Here is a 23,125-nt window from a genome sequence, read left to right as displayed (position 1 = left end):
TAGATTAGAATAGTTAGAATCTGTGATCGCATTGTTCACAATCTGAATAACTCCAGAATCTGGAACATTTATTATCCCAAGCATTTTGGTTAATAGCTACTTTACCCATATTTGAAATAGTAAATCATAAAGAGGGAAGAGTTTGTTACATATACAACCTTATGTCACAGATTTCTGAAGATTGTGAGGTATGATTGCTTTATCTTTGCCAGTAAAAGCAAAGATACATTTCTTTACTAATAACTTAATTGTATTCTGTTTAAAAATGTAATGTACCTGATTATATGACCTTAAAGTCCCAGGAGGATTAGTGCTAACCACCCCATGAATATAAAGTCCTTAGCTGCTTAAGCTCTTGCTATAAAATAGAGTAATATTTCTGTATAACCTACAAACAATAAATCCTATATATTCTTTAAGTCATCTTGAGATTATTTAATGCTTAACTCAATGTAAATTCTATGCAGATAGTTGTTCTATATTTAGAGAATCGTGACAAAAACTGTACAATCTTGAGTTGGTTAAATCTGTGGGTGTTGAACATGAGAATACAGAAGGTTAACTGCTCATTGTAGATGAAAGAAATGACATATTAATACTTAGGGACATAAAAAATTAACATTTTGTATTTGGCTGGGTATAAGATGAGAGTCTGTCATAGTGAATGACTGATTAAAGTACTACTTGACTAGATACTATGAATAATAATTTTCTAAGGTAATTTAAAATTGTCATATTTTTATTGAGCTATTTGGAATCACTTAGATTTGAGTTTAAAGCTCACTGTTAGTTCTTTGATGGTAAAGTTACATAATCTCTTTAATAATTTGTTTCTTCACATGAAAATGTGTACAGAGCATAGTAGTTAGGGATTTAAAGATAAAGGAAGCGTATTCTCAAATGTGTAAATAATAGAACAATATATTAATATAAACTTTTAGCACTTTGGTTTTTTATTTATGCACAGAAGATAGCATACTGGCATTGTTGCTCCTACACCCCTGCCTACCTACCAGTGTTCTTGAAACACATCCACCAATTAACTTATGTACATATTTGCTGATCTCATTTAAAAAGGACACATTCAAAATTTTATTTATAGCTTTTGATAGTATAATTCTTCTACTGTAATTACAAAAATTTCCTTTTTCTTTATTCTGATAAACATTGAACAGTAGGAAGCCCTACTTGATTTCAATGTTGGTATTCATTTTCTGGTATTTTTTAGTCTATATAATTTGAATGCCAGGTAGAAAAGAAGAGGGGTGAGTATTTTGAAAGTTGTCTATTAAAATTTTTTTATTTTTTTTTATTTTTATTTTTTTTTTAAACTCATTGTGAGGAAGGGATTTTTTTAATTTAATTTATTTTATTTTTTGCTTTTGTTTTTGTTTTTGGAGACAAGGTTTCTCTATAAAACCCTGGCTGTCCTGGAACTCACTCTGTAGACCAGGCTGGCCTCGAACTCAGAAATCCGCCTGCCTCTCCCTCTCAAGTGCTGGGATTAAAGGCATGCACCACCACGCCCAGCTTAGTTTTTTTTTTAAAACCAAAGCATTTATTAATTTATTTTATTTTCCACTTTAAGATATTTGATTATTATTACTTGTAGTGAATAGAACATTCTGGATTTTTGGTTTGCAGACTATATTAAATGCCAACCTAAAAGTAACTTTAAAATTGCTGTTGTTGTGGTTGGGTAGGTGGTAATGGGTTATAGAGGATGAACATACCACAGAGCATATGTGAAGATTAGAGGATAGTATGTGAAATTAGTACTCTTCTTCCTCCTTCACATGGTCCTGGGGTTTTGAACTCAGGTCATCAAGCTTGCAGTATAAGCACCTTTGTCTACTGAGCCCTCTTGTCTGTCCTCCACCCCCCATAAAAATAAACTTTAAAGCTCAGTTACCTAAGAAAGAATCGCAGGTAAAAGTTTTTACAATAAATAATTTTTATGATTTTCTCATTTTTGGATGGGCATACAAAGTGCTGATTTATTTTTGAAGTAATTATTTCATTCAAGGCAGTTTGTTTTACAGAGCATGGGCTTGAATTTAGTTTTCTAATATCTAGAAAGCAAATGGTGGTGTCTGTTCTTTAAACTCTTCATTTATTCTTTTAGAGGCTATATGTGTGTTTGTATATGTGTGCTTTTTCAGTGCTGAAGATCAAACCCAGAGCCTTATGCTCTGACATGCTAGCAGGCTCTGTTGCTGAGCTGCATCCCTTAGCCATATACAGCTGCTTATAGAATCCTATAACTTCCTGTATGATAGTTAACTGTAGGATACTCTTTAGTCTTTTTATTAAGTTCTTCTACGTTGCTAGTTTTTCCTTTAAAAGACGATATTTAGTTATTAAAGACTAGTGGAACTATCAAACTATAATAGACAAAATTACTTTAAATTATTTAATGCTTTAAAAAAATTGGAAGAGAGCCGGGCGTGGTGGCGCACGCCTTTAATCCCAGCACTTGGGAGGCAGAGGCAGGCGGATTTCTGAGTTTGAGGCCAGCCTGGTCTACAAAGTGNAAAAAAAAAAAAAAAAAATTGGAAGAGAAAACTGAAGCAAACATGGATCAAAACCTCTTAGCTGATTAAGGTAGTAAGTTGTACCTAGTAATTGGAAGGCTGAGCCTATAATATAGATAGAAAGTTTGCTGAGTGTTTTGTTCCAGTGCCCTCTCTTGTGGGCTGCATGTACTACTTTATGAGGTATGTGAAAAATGTTTATCATGTCGGAAGGAGACATTAAAAGTTCTGTTTATATTGGACTTTTAGTGCACGATTTTTTTCATTTTCCTTTTTTTTAAAAAAAATTCTTACTATATATTTAATACTGCTATGATAGGATGTATGAGTTATACATATGCTTTATGTTAGTTGAGCTAGAACACATTAAAAGGTAAAAGCTGCTATATTTTAGGTATCTATGCATCCCTAGTGAATGATACTATTTAACAGTAGCCTTAAATCGCTGTTACTTTTGAAATTGTTTTATGATGAGAACTTATGAAATGCTTTGATGAAAAATTTATTCTACAAACTTTGCTTGAATAATTGTGTTAGAATATATGATAACTACTTTAAAAGTTTATCTCATAAACTTGAGTATTCATTTTTCCAATACTTCAGTTACCATTGGTTATCATTCAAACACTTTGGGTATCATTAAACAGAAACATTGATAAGTTAAACAGCTGATTTAAAATTTCTTCTCTTCCCACTTTTGGCCATTTTGGGTGTGTGTGGGGGGGTGTGGTTGTAAATTGTATGTTTAAAATTAACCCTTTCTTTTATGTTATAAAATTTGTAGTTTACTACCTGTCTTTTTATGTCATCTAATCAGATGATTCTTGGAAGTCTGTATTCTCAGTTCCAGTTCCTGATTTCTTTGGTGGGTCTTTGCTAAAAACTTTAGTGTATGGGTACGGATTGTACATTCTTGTTTCTTATACAAGAATTCTTTGCCTTTGAAAGATTGTTGTTAGCTTTTTTTAAAAAAGACTTACTTTAATTATGTGTGTCTGCATGTTTCTGTGTCTCTGAGTGTATGTATACATGGCTGTGCACTGATTCACATATATGCACATGGAGGACAGAAGAGGGCACCCCATTCTTTTGAGCTGGACTTAAGGGTGATTGTTGGATGCCTGGCTTATGTGGGTGTTGGGATCCAAATGGATTGTATGGTTAAGTACTTTTAACCAGGGAGCCATCTCTTTAACTCCCAAGGCTCAGAAGGTTTTTGTTTGTTTGTTTTTTATTTTAAATGTGAATCTTAGTGGTTTTGTTTTTTATTCTGAAAATCAGTGTTTACCCATTGTTTTTCCTTTTTTAATGTTCTACTTTGAACATTTTGATTTCTGGAATCTTAGGAAAGCAAGTCCTTAGCTCTGTTTTAGAATTTTATCTGAAATCTTTTTCTCTCTCACTGTTTTGAAATGTCCCTACTTTGTATTAGCTGAGTCTGACATTTTGATGAGTTGTGTATTAGATCTGAGAGATGGTATAGTATAGTTGAAAAAATACCAAATTTGACTGTAGAGGTATGGATCATAGCTTTAATTGGCTATGTAATAGATGCTAAAGCAAATTTTACTGAACTCAATCTTAATAAAGGTCTTTGAATATAAAAAATTGTTTATTCTCAAAATGCAACATTGCCCAGATTCCTAAGTTACGAAGATATCTAGAGAGTGTTTTCCTGTTATCATGTATTTTGTCCCAAGTCAACTTTTAGATTGTTTAAAATGAAGAGGAAAACATAACTTCTTTTATGAAAAAGGCTGTAATATTTTGCTTCTGTACTGGCAAATCTAGTAGCTACCAGCCTTCCTGGTCATTACAGCTGCTCAACTTCAAGAACATGATGCCATGTCAAACCCCAAGGAAATAGCTATAACATAGGCACATATGGCTATTTAATTTTAAGAGAGAGTTAAAAATCTACTTCATTTAGGTATAGTTGCCTAGGTCTGGAATCTTTGAGTACCGAAGAGACTGAGACAGACCAATCACTAAGATGGATGCTAGTTTGAGCTACATAGTAAGTTTAAAGCTAGTCTAGATTACATGGTGATACTTTGTCTAGAGAAACCAAATCAAATTATTCAGTTGGAGTAGACACTATCTTTTTGAGCCAGGTGTGGTGCCACATACCTTTAATTTCATCACTGAGGAGGCTGAGGCAAGAGGATCTTTGTGAGTTCAAGGCCAGTCTGTTCGACTTGGTGAGTTGCATAGAGACCCTGTCTTAAAAACAAAACAAAGTGAAAAAAAAATATAGACATGCTGAGCAGTGGTGGTGCATACCTTTCATTCCAGGGCTGAGAAAGCCAAGGTATACTTCCTTCACACCTAAACCTCCCCAAACAGTACCACCAAGTGGGGAGCAAGTATTCAAACATCTGAACCTGTATGAGAGACACCTCATTCAAACTACCACATAGTGCTCTTTAGTTTAAGTTTCTAATATAAGAAAGTCTTCCATTTTTTTGGTTAGTTTTATTCCAAGGTATTTATGCATTTTTTTTGAAGCAATTGCAAATGAGGTTGTTTACCTGTTTCATTCCCAATTTGTTACTAGTATATAGGAAGGTTGTAGTAGCCACATTTCATAATAGCTCCATGGCTACTTTTTAGACATGATAGATTAAAATATTTTGTTTTCATATAGTTCTTTCTGTTGTAGAGCACTATAATCTATAATCATGAGCACTCACATCATGAGACACTTTCTAGACAAGCAAGAAATACAAAAGAAATGAAAGTTGAGAAGGAAATGATAATTAGGTCAAAATGAAGCTGCAATTAATAAAGACTGAAAATACATAGCATTGGAAAAGCATCATGAAAGAAAGCAATGTCAGTAATTTAGAGCCTGCTGCTTCTTAGAGTTGAATACAATGTAAGTATTTCAGTACCTTCTAGGAATTTTGTCTGTTAATCCTGTCAAGCTGTTTTGCTTTGATTTTAAAATATTTCTGGTTTTGAAGGTGTAACTCTTTGGACATAAGAAGAAGGAAAAATAAAATCATTTAGAAAACAAAGTGATATTTTATCTTAAAATTGTATCTTTTCGTGAGATAAAGAACTTATAAATAACTACATAGAATTTGTTGTTCATTTAGTTATAAACATGCTGAACATGTTACACAGATGTTTGGAAATACTTGGACTTCAGAAAAAACTTTAAATATTTATTGTGCTGGTCGAAACAGGAAAACAACAATTTTTAAATGTATTAATATCTTGATTAAGAAATGAATGAAGTACATGCTTAGGTACACACACAGAGAAAGGAACACAAGCTGGCCAACAAGGAATAGATACAGCCTTAACAGTTTGAAGATTGAGGCATGATTTCCAGGACTAGGCTGCCTGGGATTTATAGCAAGCCCTGTCAAGAAAAAAAGCAAAATAAAGGGAAAGGGAGGAAGGAAGGAAAGGAGAGAAGGGGAATGGAAGTAGGACACAGAGGAGGAAATGAGGCAGAGAATGAGAGATAAGTGAACAAAGTAATTTTAATACAAAATCTATGAAGTAGAACTTTGGGTAATCGGGAAAATAGCTCAGCTGGCAAAGTGCTGGCCATTCAGGCCTGAGGATCTGAGTTCAATCCCTAAACCCCATTAAAGAAAAAAAAATTACATGTTTATAATCTTAGTGCAAGGAAGTTGAAGACTCGGAGCTCTCTGGGGCTTGCTGGCCATCCAGTGTAACCTAATACAGTTCCAGGCTAACTGAGAGAGATTGCCTTAAAAGAGGGTAAACTGTGTCCTGTGGGGTGGCACCCAACTTTGAACTCCATCTTCCACATTCATAGTGCATGCACACACAAAAAATATAGCTTGGAGGCTGAGGTGAGGGTATAACTCAGTGGTGGAGCATTTCCTGTCATGAATACAACCTTAGCTTTCCCTTTTCTCTCCTTCTCTGCCCTCATGGCTCTGCTCCCGTCTGTCTGCCTCTACCCCATCTCCAGCCCCTCACTCCTATCTCTTCCCCCAAATAAACCCCCTTTATACCAGAAAAAAAAAAAAAAACCTTAGCTTTGATCCCTTGCACTGTAAAAATAAACTCTTACTTTGATTGCAACAAATCAGAAAAGAATAAACTTTTCTTATTTGAATTGAAATTGAATAGATTCTCAATTTGACATTTGAAAGGGCTTCTGTGTGAAGTAAGCAATCATCTTTGAGGGATATTGGGGAAGCCTAGGGCTATTTGATATCTTTTGTTTGTTTGTTTGTTTTTGTTTTTTCGAGACAGGGTTTCTCTGTGTAGCCCTGGCTGTCCTGGAACTCACTCGGTAGACCAGGCTGGCCTCGGAACTCAGAAATCCTCCTGCTTCTGCCTCTTGAGTGCTGGGATTAAAGGCGTGCACCACCACGCCCGTCTGCTATTTGATATCTTTAAAAATATTTTCAGAGGATTTTATACTTACTTTCCACCCTACATATCTATCTCTCTCCCTCTGTCTCTCCCACCCTGCCCCTGTGTGTGTGTGTGTGTGTGTGTGTGTGTGTGTGTGTGTGTGTGTGAAGATAGAACTCAGACAAGAATGAGCTAAATCCAAAGCCCTATTTTTCCTTTTTTGGTTATATTGCTTATGTGCAGGTATTGTCATTAGATTTAAATTGAATTATAATTTTTTTCCATCAGTGCTCTTTGCCATGACTGAATTGTAGGTTCAGTTGTACTATAATTCTCTTTTAAGATAAGCCACTATAAAGAAGTCTTATAAATATTTATACTTTGTATTTCCTCTGCATTAGTGGATCATAATACATGCCCTTTGGGTTCTTTCGTTGTAATTACTTAATTAGAACATTTTATAAAAGATTATATTCAGGTTATAGTAAGTTGTACTAAGCCATGGGGACAAACATAAATTATACTTTTTTTTTGTCCTCAAGAATCTTGAAGTATTTGAGGGACACATGGGAGAAACATTTTGCTTGTCTATATGTGTTAATCATTGTACATAACCAAAACAGAATTATACTTAGGCAGCTCTTAAAGAAGAAAAATTCTATTGAAGAAAATTTCTATGACAAAGCCACTTCTAAGTACTTTATTTACCAGTATGTTGTTAGTTTATCATTATATAAACCATTATTAGAAAATTCAAATAGTGTAAGAAAGAATACAATGGAAACTAAATTTCCCCTTGATTTCTACTTGATATTTCCAGACATTCTTTTAAATCTGGCTTCTCTAAAGCTTTTAATAATAGTTCATGTGTGACAGTAGTGGCTCCAAATACTTAATGTGTTATGTATGTTATTAGATGTATCCAAGCTCTTTGCAACAGTTATTTCTCATTTTAGTGTTGTTCTTCGCTCAAGCTGATTTTTCATTGTACTTTTTGATACTTGTCATTTATCTCCGGAGATGCCTTTTTGTTACTCATCAAGATTCTTCCTTCAGATCTTTGGGTCTGTGAGCCTTTGTTTGAATATATTCATAAAGAGTGCTTTGAAGTTTGGTAACACAACATCTGGGTCCACATGGAGTCGGTTTTTTATCAGATCCTCTTTATTGTCATGTTTCTTGGCATGCTACAGTTTTTAGTTGAAATTTGGCTGTTATGGTATTCTCATAAGGGTTGTTGTTCTAAGGACAACTCTTTAGCCTGGAGTCAGGCAGACTTACCTCCCCTGCACTGTATAGCAGTTCTGTCAGACCAGTTCTTCCCTTTTAAAGTTTCTTTCTCATTGGCTTCATATCTGGGAGCAAGTCTGTGGAAGGAATTTCTTCCTGTACCTATTGTTATTTGATGTTAGCTAAGAATTTGGACAAAGATTATAGTCAGATTTTTTAATTCACCTTTTCTGTGTCCTTTTTTGGGGGGAGCCGGTGGTGAGTGGGAGATAAACCCTTTGTTTCCAGCCTAGTTGCTAGTGGTCTCTGTTCATTAACATCCTAACAGTAAAGGTTTCAGTTTTCTGCTGCTTGTGTTATATATGATTAAGGAATACAACGAGTTAAGAAATATCAAATCATAGATCTTGTGTTATGCAACTTTGGAGGGTAGATTCTTCCTAGTGAAGATTCTTCTGTGGTCTACATTTTGGGGGGGGGGGATTATTGGGATTATCCAGGTCTATCTCCCTTGCATGTAGAATTTACAATAAACCAAACATCTAAGCAAAGTTTGTGCTCAGATTTTGGGTCTTTACCTTTTCATGTTTTCCCCCCAATTTTCATTATATATGCTTTAAATTTCTACTTGCACTTTCAGTGTTGAGAATTCTCATCCATGTTGAGCTGCATGGCTTCTTGGTTTTTATTCACCCTATTTGAAAGCGAAATAGAAGAATCTAAGCAGAAAATCTTGTAGCTGAACTCAGGCTCTGTTCCTTTTCTTTCACTGTGATTTGCTTTTGAGATTTTTTTTCTAGTTTTAAATAAGCTTAATTAAAAAAAAATGTATGTGTATGAATGTTTTGCCTGCATGCATGTCTGTGTAACACTTGGTGCCTGGTGTCATGGAAGCTAGAAAAGGACATTGATCCCCTGGAACTGAAGTTATAGATGCTTGTAATCCATTGGTGACAGGTTGGTGCTGGAATCTAACCAGTGTTCTTAACCACTGAGCCATTCTCCAGCCCATTTTAAACAGGCTCTTAAAAATAGTCTTTTCAGGTTTAAATTGTTGCTTTCTATAAAGAAGCTTACCCAACTATGTTCATAAAAAAATTATTTTTTTGTTCTTTGGATTTCTATTTGGGGTGTGTGTGTGTGTGTGTGTGTGTGTGTGTGTGTGTGTGTGTGTAGGTGTCAAGACAGCTTGCAGGAATCCAGTTTCCTCCTTTCATTACATGACTCCCAGAGCACCATTACCTACAGCCTTCTTTATTTTCTCCTGCTTAAAAGATCTTTCTTTCTACTAATCACTACACTTTAATTTCTAGTTTGAAGGACAAAAATAGGCACTGGGGAGATGTCCTAATTGATAAGTTTCATGCTGTGAAAGCATGAGGACCTGAATTTACATCTCTTTTATACATGTGAAATGGCAGGGATGGGAGCATGTAGCTATAACACTAGTGCAGAAGGTACTGGAGAAGCTGAATTTTCAGAGTTCACTGACCTGTCAGTCTATCCTGTCAGTGAATACAATGAGAAACTCTCTAAAGATGAGGCGGAGAACAATTGAAGGCAATTCACATCAACCTCTGGCTTCCACAATCATGTGCATACAGGTGCATGTGCACCTACATATGTGTGTACATGTGCATGTATGTGCACGTCTGTGCCCCCCCCCATAATTTCACATTAATAGAAAATCTCTCGTGTAGCAATCTGTCTAAACTGAGCCTACAGAGATAAAGAATACATAAGACACAAGAGGGCTGAGGTTTAAAGGTGCATCTGCTGGTAATGAGGAGCAAACATTAATTCCTATATATACATCTGGGTACATTAGAAAAGATCGTGGGGCTTTGGTTAAATTGGATTTTAATCTTAGCTCTAAAATTTCTTTATAATATACAAACAAGATAAAGTAGGGCTGTTTACTAAATAGAAGGAAACATATGAACTTGTTAGCTCACTGATACCTAGTGATAACAGTAAGTTGTCTCCTTACACTTTTTATGTTGTTGTTGTTGTTTTTTTTTTAATGTTCTTCTTTGGGTCATTGTCATTAATTCATACTATATGGAAATAGTGTCCCAGAGAACACATATTTACTGTTAGAGTTGTTTTTGAGGTTTCTGTTATAACATTTTTGCCTCCTCTCTACATAACAGTATTCAAGAGATAGGAATGTGAAAGTCATTGAATCACCTTTCTCCCAGTTGACTCTTGGTAGTCTCCTAAAAAATGTGTACAGACTTAACCAACAGGTGTAGCCTCTGTAATAGAGTATTTCTAAGTTATTTGGAACATAGACTATTTCTGTTGTCTTTAAATATGAATAGGGATGTATTTTGTAGAAATTCTTTTCAGTACTCCAATAATTGCTTTTGAAGCTTCAACAATAGTACACTTTAATTTGTCTGCTGTGACATTGGATATTTGGGATTCTAAGTGCCAATTTTTGAAGAAACTTTAAGCAGTTTAGGTATAGGAATTGGAAAGCCATGAAATGTTTTTAGAAAGGTTTGGTTGGTTGATTGGTTTTGTTTTTTTTAATTCATTGAAGCAAATGTTCCATTAAATGGTGGTAAGGAGATTAACCAAGAGGGTTATTGATAGACGAAAAGGTTGGTTCAGAATGGAGGCAGCAGCAGCTTTATGGATGAAAGGAAAAGAAGGAATCAAGAAAGTTTTGAGCTGGGCGTGGTGGCACATGCCTTTAGTCCCAGCACTCTGGAGGCAGAAGCAGGTGGATTTCTGAGTTCGAGGCCAGCCTGGTCTACAAAGTGAGTTCCAGGACAGCCCCAGCTATACAGAGAAACCCTGTCTCAAAAAACCAAAAAAAAAAAGGTTTTGAAGTAGATTTGATAGGGGAAAGTGAGAAGTCAAGGATGACTTCAGATTTTTTAACTTGGTGAATAAAGATGATAATAATAATTACCATTATTATTGGTGGTAGTAGTAGTAGTAGTGTGTGTGTTGTGTGTGTCACCTCATGCATGTGGAGGTCTGAGTACAGTCTTCAGAGTCAGTTCTACCCATTAGGCTGCAAGACTTACATCTGTGCTTTACACAAGGAGCCATCTTGCACTGTCTTTGACTTTTGTGAACTCTGTCAAATCCAGTTCAGAAGTGAGGGTAGAGAAAGGATGCTAGAGCCAGTGTCAGAAAACCTGGTTCTAGTCAGATTTACATAACTTAGCTAAACAATTTGAAGAGTTACATTTATTTATCATTTGGTTTTATGGTGGTGGTGGTGTGGGGAAGTCTGTGGAGGTTTCACAATACCTGTAAGTAAAATCTGATGTGTTTTCAAGACCAGGACTATATAATATACCAAATTCTCATTGTTTTTGTAATCCTACAGCTGATCAACATTGTTAACTTAACAAAATTCTGAGGTTGTTTGGTTCTATATATGAGATTATAATGCCACTCTTGCAACATGATTGAGAATATTAAATATTATGTAAAGCTATTATGGTTTCTTTATACCTTTGGTAGATTTAGTAGTCATAAACCTCATATATATGAAAAAATATTGATAGGTTTCATTGATAATTGCACTGTAAGGATAACTGTATACACTCATTTGTCAGTAAAAATTAACTTTCTGTTCAGCATCAATTTGGTTAAGGAAATAATAACATTGTTATTTGGTCCTGAGATGTTTTGTGACACTGGGGGATGTAGCTTAGTGGTGACTAGCTTCCACGAGGTCCTAAGTTTAGTCCTTGGTGAAGGAAAAAAAAAATTGCTCTGTAAGCATTTTAACTTTTGGCAATTAAGACATATTCCAACTGAAATTTTATGTAAAATAGTCCTTCTATGGATTGTTTTTGTTTTAGGGGTACTGATTGATATTTGAAAGCATGAGTTACTTAGTCATTGTTGTATACTTGCTCAATGTAAGTGCTGTTTTATTAACCTGTTACACAGGGGTAGTAAATTTAGCAATTACTAATTTGTAGACCTCTACTGGTATATCAGGTGCAAAGTACATTTAAACGATTTCCGGGGTTTATTTTAATCTGATTTGTGACATTTGATGTTTAGTGTTTTGTGATCTACTTAACCACTTTATCACAAATACACCACAGTAATCTCTAGTATATAAAATTCTATGGCTGTTTTATTCTGCATGGAATAGATTTAAAGGTCAACACTACTCTTTTATGTAGGTTATGGGTGCTACATGTGTGCTTTCAGAGCAGTAGTGTGAGGAAACTTGAAGTGGGATGGCAGGACGGCCTCATCCCTATGACAGTAACTCCAGTGATCCAGAGAATTGGGATCGGAAATTGCATAGTAGACCTCGTAAACTTTATAAACATTCAAGGTAGGTAGAATATATATATATATTTCCCATATCAAAGCTCTGTTCAACAAGCTGATTATAAAAACCACTGCTTCATTTGATTGTGGTAAGTCCTGTCAGGATGTGGCCTCATTTACAAAGCACTGTGCATGTGTGTTTCTCCTGAAATAGCTTCTAGAGAAACATTTCTTCCTTTTAATTTTTCAGCATTTTTGTTTCTTTGAATACTTTTGTCTCTTGATTATGTTAACATTTTAGTTGACTCAATAATGAGGTGTTATTAATGTGATCAGTTTGGAATTCAGGCAAGTTAGGTTTGTTCTTAGGTTTTTGCTATATAAATTTTGCTATATAGACATACTATGTGTGCTGCTTTAAGTTGACAGTTTATATGTTTGTGTCAGGACTTGGCCTCAGTACATCTTTAAGTATGCAAAATGTATTCCGTGGGCATACTGATCAAATGGGAAAATTCATCTTTGCAGCCCTCTACCGGTTCTTTTTGAGTTTGATGCATGAAATGAAATTGATTTCAAAAGTTCAGGCTTGTCAGTTATTTTTTTTAACTTTGATTTTTATACTGTGGTAAAATGAATCATTTAGAATACTTTGTAATCTAATATTTTAATATGTTAACTGACAGCTATTAAATTCCACATATCACAGGTATGTAAGCATGTTTTCATAGAGAATTTTGCTATATAAATATTATATAGAAGATATTACTGAAAGTATAACTTAATCAAATTAAAAACTTCTTTTGATTACTGATAACAAATACATGCTTTCTTGAAAATAATACCATAACTTTGATATCCTTTTTGTAATACTAAAAAAAAAAAAAGAAGAAAACTGATTTGAATACCTTAAAGTAAATATTTAGAAAATATGAGTGAGTGATTGATACTTCCTAACTCTCCTGAGAAGATACTTACATATATTGTAGAATTTCATGTGTTCTCTTAAATTGATATTGATTTCTTAATTTACAAGTACGCGGCACACAGTGTAAATATTTTTTGGTTTGTTTTATTCTGTGTATCTTTTTAAGACTCTTGTTTATTTCCTAGGTAATTATCTTGTCCTTATTAGGGAGGCTTTAAAGATATATGAGTTTTACTACTGTGTGGGATTATAGCTAGCTACACCATATTGTATGTATATGTATGTATGCATATATATGTATATATATATACACACACACACATTTCAAGTGAATTTTGTATTATGCTTTCTAACTCTTGATAAGTCCCTGCTGATGTGCACTAAATAGTGCATTATTTAATGAAGTGACAAGGGTAGCAGTGTCATTGTTTGCTTTTAGAAAGGCTTCATGCATTTAGTGGAAAATTTTATACTAATGTTTTCATCTCAGAAGCCTTTTTTATTTCTATATCTTCAATATCTATATTTTTAATTTTTTGTGTAATGTTGGGAATTGAGCACAGGGCTTTTTGTATATGCTAAAAAAGTACTTTGCTACTATGCTTTTCATTAGCAACTTCTTAATGCTATTTTGGGGTAAGCTGTAAGGCAGGGCAGTGTAGTGGCAGAACCAGGCGGCAGAAGCAGGCAGATCTCTCTGAGTTCAAGGCCATTCAGAGCTATAAACTGGGGCTCTGCTTTGCAGGGGTAAGGGAAGAGGGGAAGGAGGAAGAGGAAGAAATTAGTTTAAATTTCTTTTAGGCTGGATGTGGTAGTATATGTTTGTAGTCCTGGCATTTGGAGGGTAAAGTCAGGAGGATCAAGAGATCAAGGTTAGCCGGGAGTGGTGGCTCACGCCTTTGATCCCAGCACTCAGGAGGCAGAGGCAGGCGGATTTCTGAGTTCAAGGCCAGCCTGGTCTACAAAGTGAGTTCCAGGACAGCCCCAGCTATACAGAGAAACCCTGTCTCGAAAAACCAAAAAAAAAAAAGAGAGAGAGATCAAGGTTATCTGGAGCTATATGAGAACCTGTCTTAAAACAACAAAATGTTGGTGGGGGAGAGAGGACCTGCCTGAGTTCAGTTCTTAGCATCTACATCTGGCAGCTCATAGCTGCTTTAAACTCCAGTCTCAGAAAATCTCCTGTCCTTTGGCTTCTGAGGGCACCTGCATGTGCATGCTCATGGTGTACATAGACTTATGCAGACATACATGCATACACATAAACAATCTTTTTAAATGTTAAGGAAAAGGCCAGGAAACCTTTTGAGTAGATTTATATTAAGCCCCATTTATGTAAGATATGTCCAAGTAAGAACATATACTTTGAGAAGTTTCTTGTCCTGTGTTTTTAGGAATTTCACTTAAGATACTTTAAAGAAAGAATTCTATGATTTTCAAAACAAAACAAAAAAACTTGCCTTCATTTCAGGAGAATATTCAAAATATGTTAGGATATTGGGGGCATTATTACAGAACACTGAAATATCCATATAAAGACTAATTAGAAAATTGTAGGACACATAAATCATGACCTTGGCTTATAAAATGAAGTTCAGAGGAAAGGTTATTGTCAGCTTGTGCTAGAGGGAAATAAGGTGACTAGTCCTGAGGCGCTTAAAGCATTAGAGTGAATAAGGGGTGTGTCTAGCCAGGCCTTCAGGAGATTACCTGGCCTGGATCTGAGGAAGCAGCTTTGAATAGCTCTACTGTTTCCATTAGATAGATTGAAGCAACAACAGCTGAGGTTAATAGTCTTGCACAAGACTGTCCAGCATGTAATCACAAAGCTCTAACTTATAGACATGACTCTCATTAATTTTATTTTTAAAATTTTAATAATTTATCATTACAAAGAGACCAGGTATAATAAACTCATTTCCTATCACCCAGACTGGTTACTAATTCATGGCTGATATTTTTAAACTCTGTATCTATTCACTATCCCCAACCCTGCCCCTTTCACTCTTGACTACTTGGTATTTGATTAAAAGCCCCTATCTTTTAAGTTGGGTTTTTGTTTTGTTTTTTGATATTTAAATCCAGAAGTTAAGAGATACCTGATGCACCTTAGATGCTAAATAATATCAGGGTCAGAATCCTCTGATAGGTCTGACCTATCTCATAATCATAAGTTGGCTATGTAGCTTTAGCTACTCTTCACCTTCTAGGCAAAAGGGAATGAGAAAATCAGTAATTTTGCGAATTTCCAACAGGCATCTGCTTTTATGCCTGTCTCTAGAACAAGGAGACTGGTAATAAAGAAATACAGTTTTAATTTAGGTATGTTGTTGCCTCAAGCAAGACTGGCAGTTTATTAATAGTGAGCATAGTCTTCTTCATGCAATTTTAGTAAGTAATGCAAACATTGTCCTGTTAAATGTGCTGTGCTTTATGTATATTTTTAATAGTTTTATACTTTTATTTTAATGCCCTTCTGCCTTCTTGGGCTATAACCAAATACTGTGGATTTATAAAAGTGATAATATTATTCTCTTAAATGTACTGACTTTTGTTGATAGTCAAGGGCTTGGTGTAGCAATCATTTCTAGGTAATACAATTTTTTTCTAATTTTTGAGATTATAATTTAATTAAAACTTTTCTCCCTTCCTTTTCCTCCTTTGAAATTCTCCCCCATCTCTCTCCCCAGACTCCTTCAAATCCATGGCTTTTTTTCTTTTTTTTACCAGCTGTTATTGCATGCATATATAAAATTTCCTTGTTTTTTTTTTTTTTAAATGCAGATATACTGTGGTGGACCTACAGTTTGTGTAAAATAAGTTAGGTTAAATTCAGTGAGCTTCTATGTCATATACATACATGCAACTAGTATAGTTAATACGTATGTAGAGGAACTTCCTAGCTTGCTGAAGTTGTTAACAGTGATTTTAGTTGAAATATACTTGGCCCAAAATATGACAGCTTTTTTTAAAATTACAAATTAGAGATCTTTTACTATTCTAAAAAAAAGAAACCTTAACACCTCTTTTGTATAATGTTAAAATGTCTGACTAAAAGACACTAAAAGCTCTTGGATTTAATACAGTATGACTATGTAAAAACTGCTGTCTGCAGTCTGCTTAGGTTTCTAAAGATAAATGCATACATGCATCCAATATCAGATTTGCCGCAAGGTTTCATTTCCACCCAGAAGCACGCATGCTCATTTTTTTGGACACTACACGAAAAACATGCTTTCCAGTTCCCCTTTAATAGTTCCAGCAGCAATTTAGAATAGGAAAGTTTGGTTCTTAAAAGAATAGTTGGGTGGATGCTTAGGTTGCAGGTATTTTCCTTGTGGTTTAAAAGAGCTCACTGTCTACAAGGGATACACTGATACTGAAAGGAAGGAGTTATCTGCATCCTAGTTCCTAAAACCTGGCAAGCTGTCAGAGCTGGAATTAGCTTTACAGATGGCATTTGGCAACATGTCTACATATCTCTAAGCCCTCATCTCCTGCGTTTTCTTCCACCTGCCTATCAATTACAATATCCAATCACTGTTCAGGGATGGAGAAGTGGGATGATCACAGCTCACACGATGCTGTTTGGTTAGAAACGTCAGTGCTGCACAACCCACACGGCTGAGTCAGTGTCTGTGAGAAAATGAGCTGAATTAATATTTAGAGGGGGTTGAATCTCTGAACATTTAAAGCTTAAATATCTGCAACAGCAGGATTACACAGTAGAGAGGGAAGCTAAAGGAAGTCTGGACAGGTGAGGTAGGAGGAGACTGGAAGATTTTCTGACAGTTCAGAAGAATCTTGAGGATGATGGAAAAACCAGATGAACTAAAGTTTCCTAGTAATGCCCAAGGATGCTGACCTGGCTTTCAGTGCTGCATTGTTTGAAAAAGCAGAGTCCCTTTACACTCTGATTTCAAAATTTTTCTCTTGTTTTTGTGTGTCTACCCTGGCATATACTAAAGGAAGGTGTGTATTCATTTCTTACATGCTATCTCTGGGTTATAAGTATATACAAGAATGAATATGAGAGGTAGAGAGTGAAATGCTGGCCTTTGTTTTATAATAGTCATTTGCATTTCTAAATGTAAAAGATGGTACTTCTGCTTTCAGTTTAATGGCACATTTAAAATAAATGGAGTATGTTAGTATTGTTTTCATGGGTTTGGTGCTTTGTTATTTCTTGTGACTTGAGAATGCATTATATTTAGTATTATATTTTATGAATGCAAAACTTGGCTAAGGAAACAAATTTTGAAGCAGTTTCATACATTGAAAATAAAATTCAAGATAGAAAAATGAAATAGTTACCTAAAGATAGAATTAAGGAGATTTTGCTTTGGAATGAATTAAAGATGAATGAAACTGCTAATATGTAGTAATTTTTCTACAAGACTGAATTTGTTTCGAATGAGGGAAGCCCTGGCTGGGTAAGAGACTGTCTAGTCTACAGGATGTGAGTAGAAAAACTAAATGCTGCTACTGAGAGAGATCGCCAGGCACATTTTTTGGGTTAGTGTAATTTAATGTTAACCTAGATGAAAAATTTGTAAACCAGGATAAGTGCTCTTGCTATGATATTATTCTTCATAGGTGACAGTACTTGCTTTATTTGGAAATTTTAGCACAATTTAAAATGTTAATAAATTTTACTCTGCCTTTATTACCAATTATTTTGTAGGGACTTTTAATATATTCAGAATATTAAAATTATTTTAATGTAAATAGTTGTAATATCTTTTCCTTATCTCAACATCTTCTATTTATTTTTCTGCCTAGCCCCTAAAAATATGAATGATCATTCAATTATCTTGAGATATATATATGTATATATATATGCATGTGTGTGTCTATATACATGTGTGTGAATATATTACATATTGATTTTATCTATATACATATATATGTATATATAATATGTAATCTGATATTGGGGGTCTAGAAATTATTTTATAAGCTTGTTACTATAATAAAATCATAAAAGGACAACTTCAAGGTTAATCTTCTTACCTTACACTTTGTAGAATACTTTCTTAGGTTCTGCTGGTTCTTTTCTGATAATACTGCTTTTCTTATTATGAAAGTGATACATATTCATTACATAAATTTGGTAAGCACAGAAAAGCATATAGATGAAATGTTATTTTCTAAAAGAAAATGTTTTAGGCATTTCATATTTAGCCAGATGTGAGTATATATGCACATATGAAAATATTTATACACACACATACATATGTATATATGTATGTATATCACATGTACACTTAAAATGACTCCCAGAGTTGTTATATGTTCTGTTATATAAGATACATTATCTAAAAATTATGGACATTCTGTTATGGTCTTCTATAGCATAGTTTGGCTACACAGTATTTTATATATACTTTGTCATTTAATCAATTGTAGCTGTTTTGGAACTTGGCTATAGAAAAGATTAGCATGGTTTCATACTATAAATTTCTTTTAAAAGAGGACTGTCTTAAGGAGTTAAATAAAAAAGTAATTTTTATTTTATTTTATTTTCTGACAGTAAAAAGATCCTTGGTCTGATTTCACCTTGATCTTATTAAAGATATACACAGTATTTTAAATGAAGCAAATGGCTATAAAGTATTTTTAAAGGTCCTTATAAAAATCAGAAATATTGGGGTTCAAATGAGCTGAGACATTAGAAAATAGGAACACTGTTCAGAAGGGTTTCTTCTGTAACATTAAGAGAAAGTTAGTCGAGGAAAGTATAACAATGAAGGAGAGACCTCAGCCCTATCTTGGAAGCTTCTTAGAGAGGAAAAACAGACGACTATAAACACCAGTAACAATAAAACAAGCATTATTAAGGACATAGAAACCAGTACACAGAAACGTAAAGGTACAAGTTATAGAAGGAGGAGCTGCATTCAGTCAAGATCTTCAAATTATTGGCAATTCTTGTGGTCTTTGAAGATTTATAAGAGCATAAGAACTGCTGAAAGATTCTGAGCCTAATTTTGCAGGCACATTTTGGAATAGAAATGGGAAGGATAATATATTACTAACTTAAAGATGACCAGATGAAAATGTGAAATGAGTTTTTAAAAAGCAAACCAACTTTAAATTTTCTCTTAGCTTGTTAATATAACTTGTGCTCTTGGAATATATTTGAACTTTTATGTTTTGATTAAGATACCCTTGAATGTAAGGTCGGTAAGAGAACTAAACATAAAAGAATTTCAAGAGTCTATGTAAAGTCTGTTAAATCACTCTGTGTGGCTTTGACATCAGCATGAAAGAGTGAGTACAGTGTCAGTAAACTTGACACGAAACAACAGTGCAGTATGGCCTCTGACAGCCCCATAACGCACACCGCCAGGCTCGGTTATTAAGGACTCTTAGAATAGTAACTGCTTTTGTATATTTGGAGAAGAGTGATTTGGTAAATAAATTAAACTTGGTTTGAGTCAGACTTACTTGAGGTTAGCAGCATGAACTCTGAAATTGAGCTTTGCTTCATATATTAGACCTAGGACTTAATTGACCCTGATTTCAGATAACTAGTAAAGTGATTAGATTATTATTTATATCCTGAAATCTTAGCTACAATCCACAAACTTACTAAGATATACCAGAGAATGATTGTTTATTTTTGTCAACTTGACAAAGGCTATAGTTGTCTGGGAAGAAGAACCTCAATTGAGGAATTGCCTCCATTAGGTTGACTTAGTAGGCAAGTCTCTTGAGGGCATTTTCTTAATTAGTAATTGATGTGGGAAGACTGAGTTCACATAGGCAACCCTGGTTGTGGTTGCATAGAGAAGGCACGCTGAGCAAGCCAGACAGTAAGCAGCATTCCTTCCTGGCTTTCTGCTTTGGTTTTGCCTTGAGTTCCTGCCCTGACTTTCCTTAGTGATGAACTGTGATCAGAATGTATAAACCAAATAAAATCTTCTCTCCTTACTTGGAGCATAGTGTTTTTATAGCAATAGAAACCTAAGACAGAAGTATTCAAAATAGGTAAGATAACTCCTCGAACTAACAATTATTGCTGTCATGTATATTTGTGCTAAGTCTGTCTGCTTTATAAGGTCATTATCTATAAATGAACAGCAGTCACACTGTAGATATAGTTTGTGTGTTAACAGTTTCCTGATATGAATGTTATGTCAACAGCTTCTGAAGTTTTGTTATATCTGATTTTCTTTTCACTTATTTTTTTCTCTTTTGAGGATACTCCAGATATTGTCTTTCAGTTCTGCTGTAATCTTTTAAAGATTATTATGACTGTGATTTTGATTTTTTTTAATGGTTTGAATGAAAATGGCCCTCATAGACTCATGTATTTAAATGCTTGGTCCACAGTTGGTAGAACTAGGGAAAGATTAGGAAGTATGGATTGGGGGAAGTGTGTCACTGGGTGTGGGCCATGAGGTTTCAAAAGCCTATGCCATTCCCAGTAGTTTCTCTCACCCCAGACATTTTCTCTTTCTCCCTCTCTCTTACCTTGTCAGTCCCTCCTTCCCTTTCTTTCTCTCCTCACTTCCTTCCCCCCACCTGCCTGCCTGCCTGGCGCTTGTGGATCAGTTATAAGCTGTCATATACTGCTTCAGCACCATGAATGCCTGCCAGCTGCCATCTTCCCCACCATGATGGTTACAGATTCACATCCTTTCAAAGGCTGAACTCCAAGCTTTCTATAAGAAGTCCCACAAAACTGAGGCCTTAAATTCCTATTCAGTCTTTAAGGAACCTGCCTTCCATATAAACTAGAATTCATTAGAATATTTAGATAAATTTGCAAGTTATGTGCATAAATTTACACTATGTTGGTATTGATTAGGTTTGATGTAACAGATCCTTGCTTTTTAAGTGTGATCATATTAGTAAAATCCTTAAACTCACCCCATGCTCCAGATCTAGGGATTGAGCCTTGGGCCTCATTACATACTATGTAAACACTAACCAGTAGGGTATATCCTCAGCCCTAGATTTCAACAGTTTTGAAGAGTTTGCTGCATGACTTTGAAATTAAGTGATAAATTAGTATTACATAAAGAAATAAGTAGAGATTATAAGTTAAAGTTATAAAAATGTAAATGTAGGCAGGTAGTGTGACTTTATGTAAAGTGGGTTTATTTTCATAGCGAGAGGTGGTAGAAGTTAATGGTAAAAAACCAATCTAGGATTCATGATTGAGGAATCTGATTTGGGTGTTTGCCATAGCTTTATTGGATAGTGGTGGTTTGTGAGCTCTGTAGATGGTCATCAGTTGATTTAGTAGCTGTCTTTAATCTGATTATTGAGATACTTTTGGTTCCTGAGACCATGAACTATACTGCTGTATGCAAGAGTCTATGTAGGCTGGTGGGGAAAGCTTTAATGTTGACCAACGAGAAAACCATGAGGAAAAACTTGACTGAGATTATGTACACATAATGAACATGGCTTCATGGTATAGTAGTCTCAAGCAGGTTCTGTGGCCGAAAAGCCAGTTTTGGTGTACAGTTAGATAAGTCTAGATATTTTATGTACCCATAAAACCTCAACTACCATGAGTCTATTGCCATATATTTCACATACAAAAATTTCTGAAGTGCCCTTTTCTCTTCCCTTCCAATTGCTGTATTTACTAAAATTTTACATATTTACTATGTCTGCCTTTTTCACTAGGCATAGTTATTTTGAGATTTTCCTTTGTTATGATTTGTATAACTTGTGAAAAATATTCATATTTTATTGAATTTTGTCAGCTGTAGGAATATATTACAATAGTTTATCCACCTGTCCATGAACATCCAGATACTTTTCAAATTTGAGTGGTTACAAATAAAACTTAGAAGAATATTTGTATATATAGGTTAAGTTTTATAGATATATGTTTTCATATCTTTTCAGAGGTAAAATAAAATAAAATGAAGCATCTGGGGTATATGACCAGTATACGTTTTATTTCTCAAAAACAAGTTGTCTTCTAGAACAGTTTCCACAACAGTCCTTCCATAGATATATGTGAGTTGTATTTCATATACATGCCCCATGAGTACTTAATATATATTTATTTCATGCATGCATGCATGCATGCGAAGGTCAGAGGACAACTCAAGTTGTTTCTCTCATTCCACCTTATGGGATCCTTGAACAAATTCAGATCAGCAGGTCCAATGTTTCTACATGCTGAGTCACTTTGCTGGCCCATGGTCAATCTGAGATCATTCTGAGATCTATTGTCATTTTAATTTATATTTCTTTAATAATTGATAATATTTAATATTATTTCATATATTTCATTTTACCTATATATAGTTTTTGTTATTTTGAGAGTTTAATTCATGTACATGATCTTGAGAACTCAGAATTATTTTCTCTTATCAGTGGGTTTTGTTTTTTTTTAATGGTGATTTTTTTGAAGAGCAAATTTTTTTAATTCTGTGGTCAATTATCACTTCACTCATATATGAATTTTTCCTTTTGTTTCTAAAAGTTTTATAGTTTTAGGTTTATGCCTGTGGTCTATTTTGAGTTTACTACTGTCCACACCAGAATCCTGTTGTTCTTTCCCGTTCTAGAAGTGAAATGTCCATTGCTTATCTATTATAAAACCATTTGATAAAATAGACTTCTTCTCTTTTATTGCTTTTGAATGCTTGTTGAAGTAGTCTATATTTCTCTCTATTCTCATGAGAGTTGAACATATCCTATTCTGTCAAATCTTTCTCTGATTTATCACTTTATCTGCCACTCAGTTAAACATCATTTTCAAACATGGGTGTTTCCTTCTACAAATTAATTTTACCTTCTTGTTTGGGATTAAATAAGTGTGTAATAAGGGTATGTCTGTATTTCTTTTTTTTTT

At 34.5% G+C, this 23,125-nt stretch overlaps 1 protein-coding gene across 10 annotated transcripts in view; it reads left to right on the top strand.

Moving 5' to 3' along the window:
* The window catches only part of Btbd10 (BTB domain containing 10), a 55,695-nt gene that overhangs the window by 5,169 nt on the left and 27,401 nt on the right, over positions 1-23,125 (top strand). For 5 of the 10 annotated variants that reach the window (XM_029479655.1, XM_021166507.2, XM_021166512.2 and 2 more), the window contains one exon: positions 12,275-12,432. The exons of 3 other annotated variants lie outside the window; for them this stretch is intronic. In XM_029479655.1, the coding sequence (XP_029335515.1) occupies positions 12,332-12,432 (101 nt within the window). In that variant the 5' untranslated portion in view covers positions 12,275-12,331. Of the gene's footprint in view, positions 1-5,395; positions 5,413-12,274; positions 12,433-16,666; positions 17,269-23,125 lie in introns of those variants that run through there. 2 more of the 10 variants (XM_021166514.2, XM_029479654.1) reach the window with 2 other exon arrangements.

Source organism: Mus caroli, chromosome 7, assembly GCF_900094665.2.
Source record: "Mus caroli chromosome 7, CAROLI_EIJ_v1.1, whole genome shotgun sequence".
Classification (NCBI taxonomy): Eukaryota; Metazoa; Chordata; class Mammalia; order Rodentia; family Muridae; genus Mus; species Mus caroli.
Note: the sequence above shows the minus strand (reverse complement) of the source record. Positions and strands in the feature narration are given on the sequence as shown.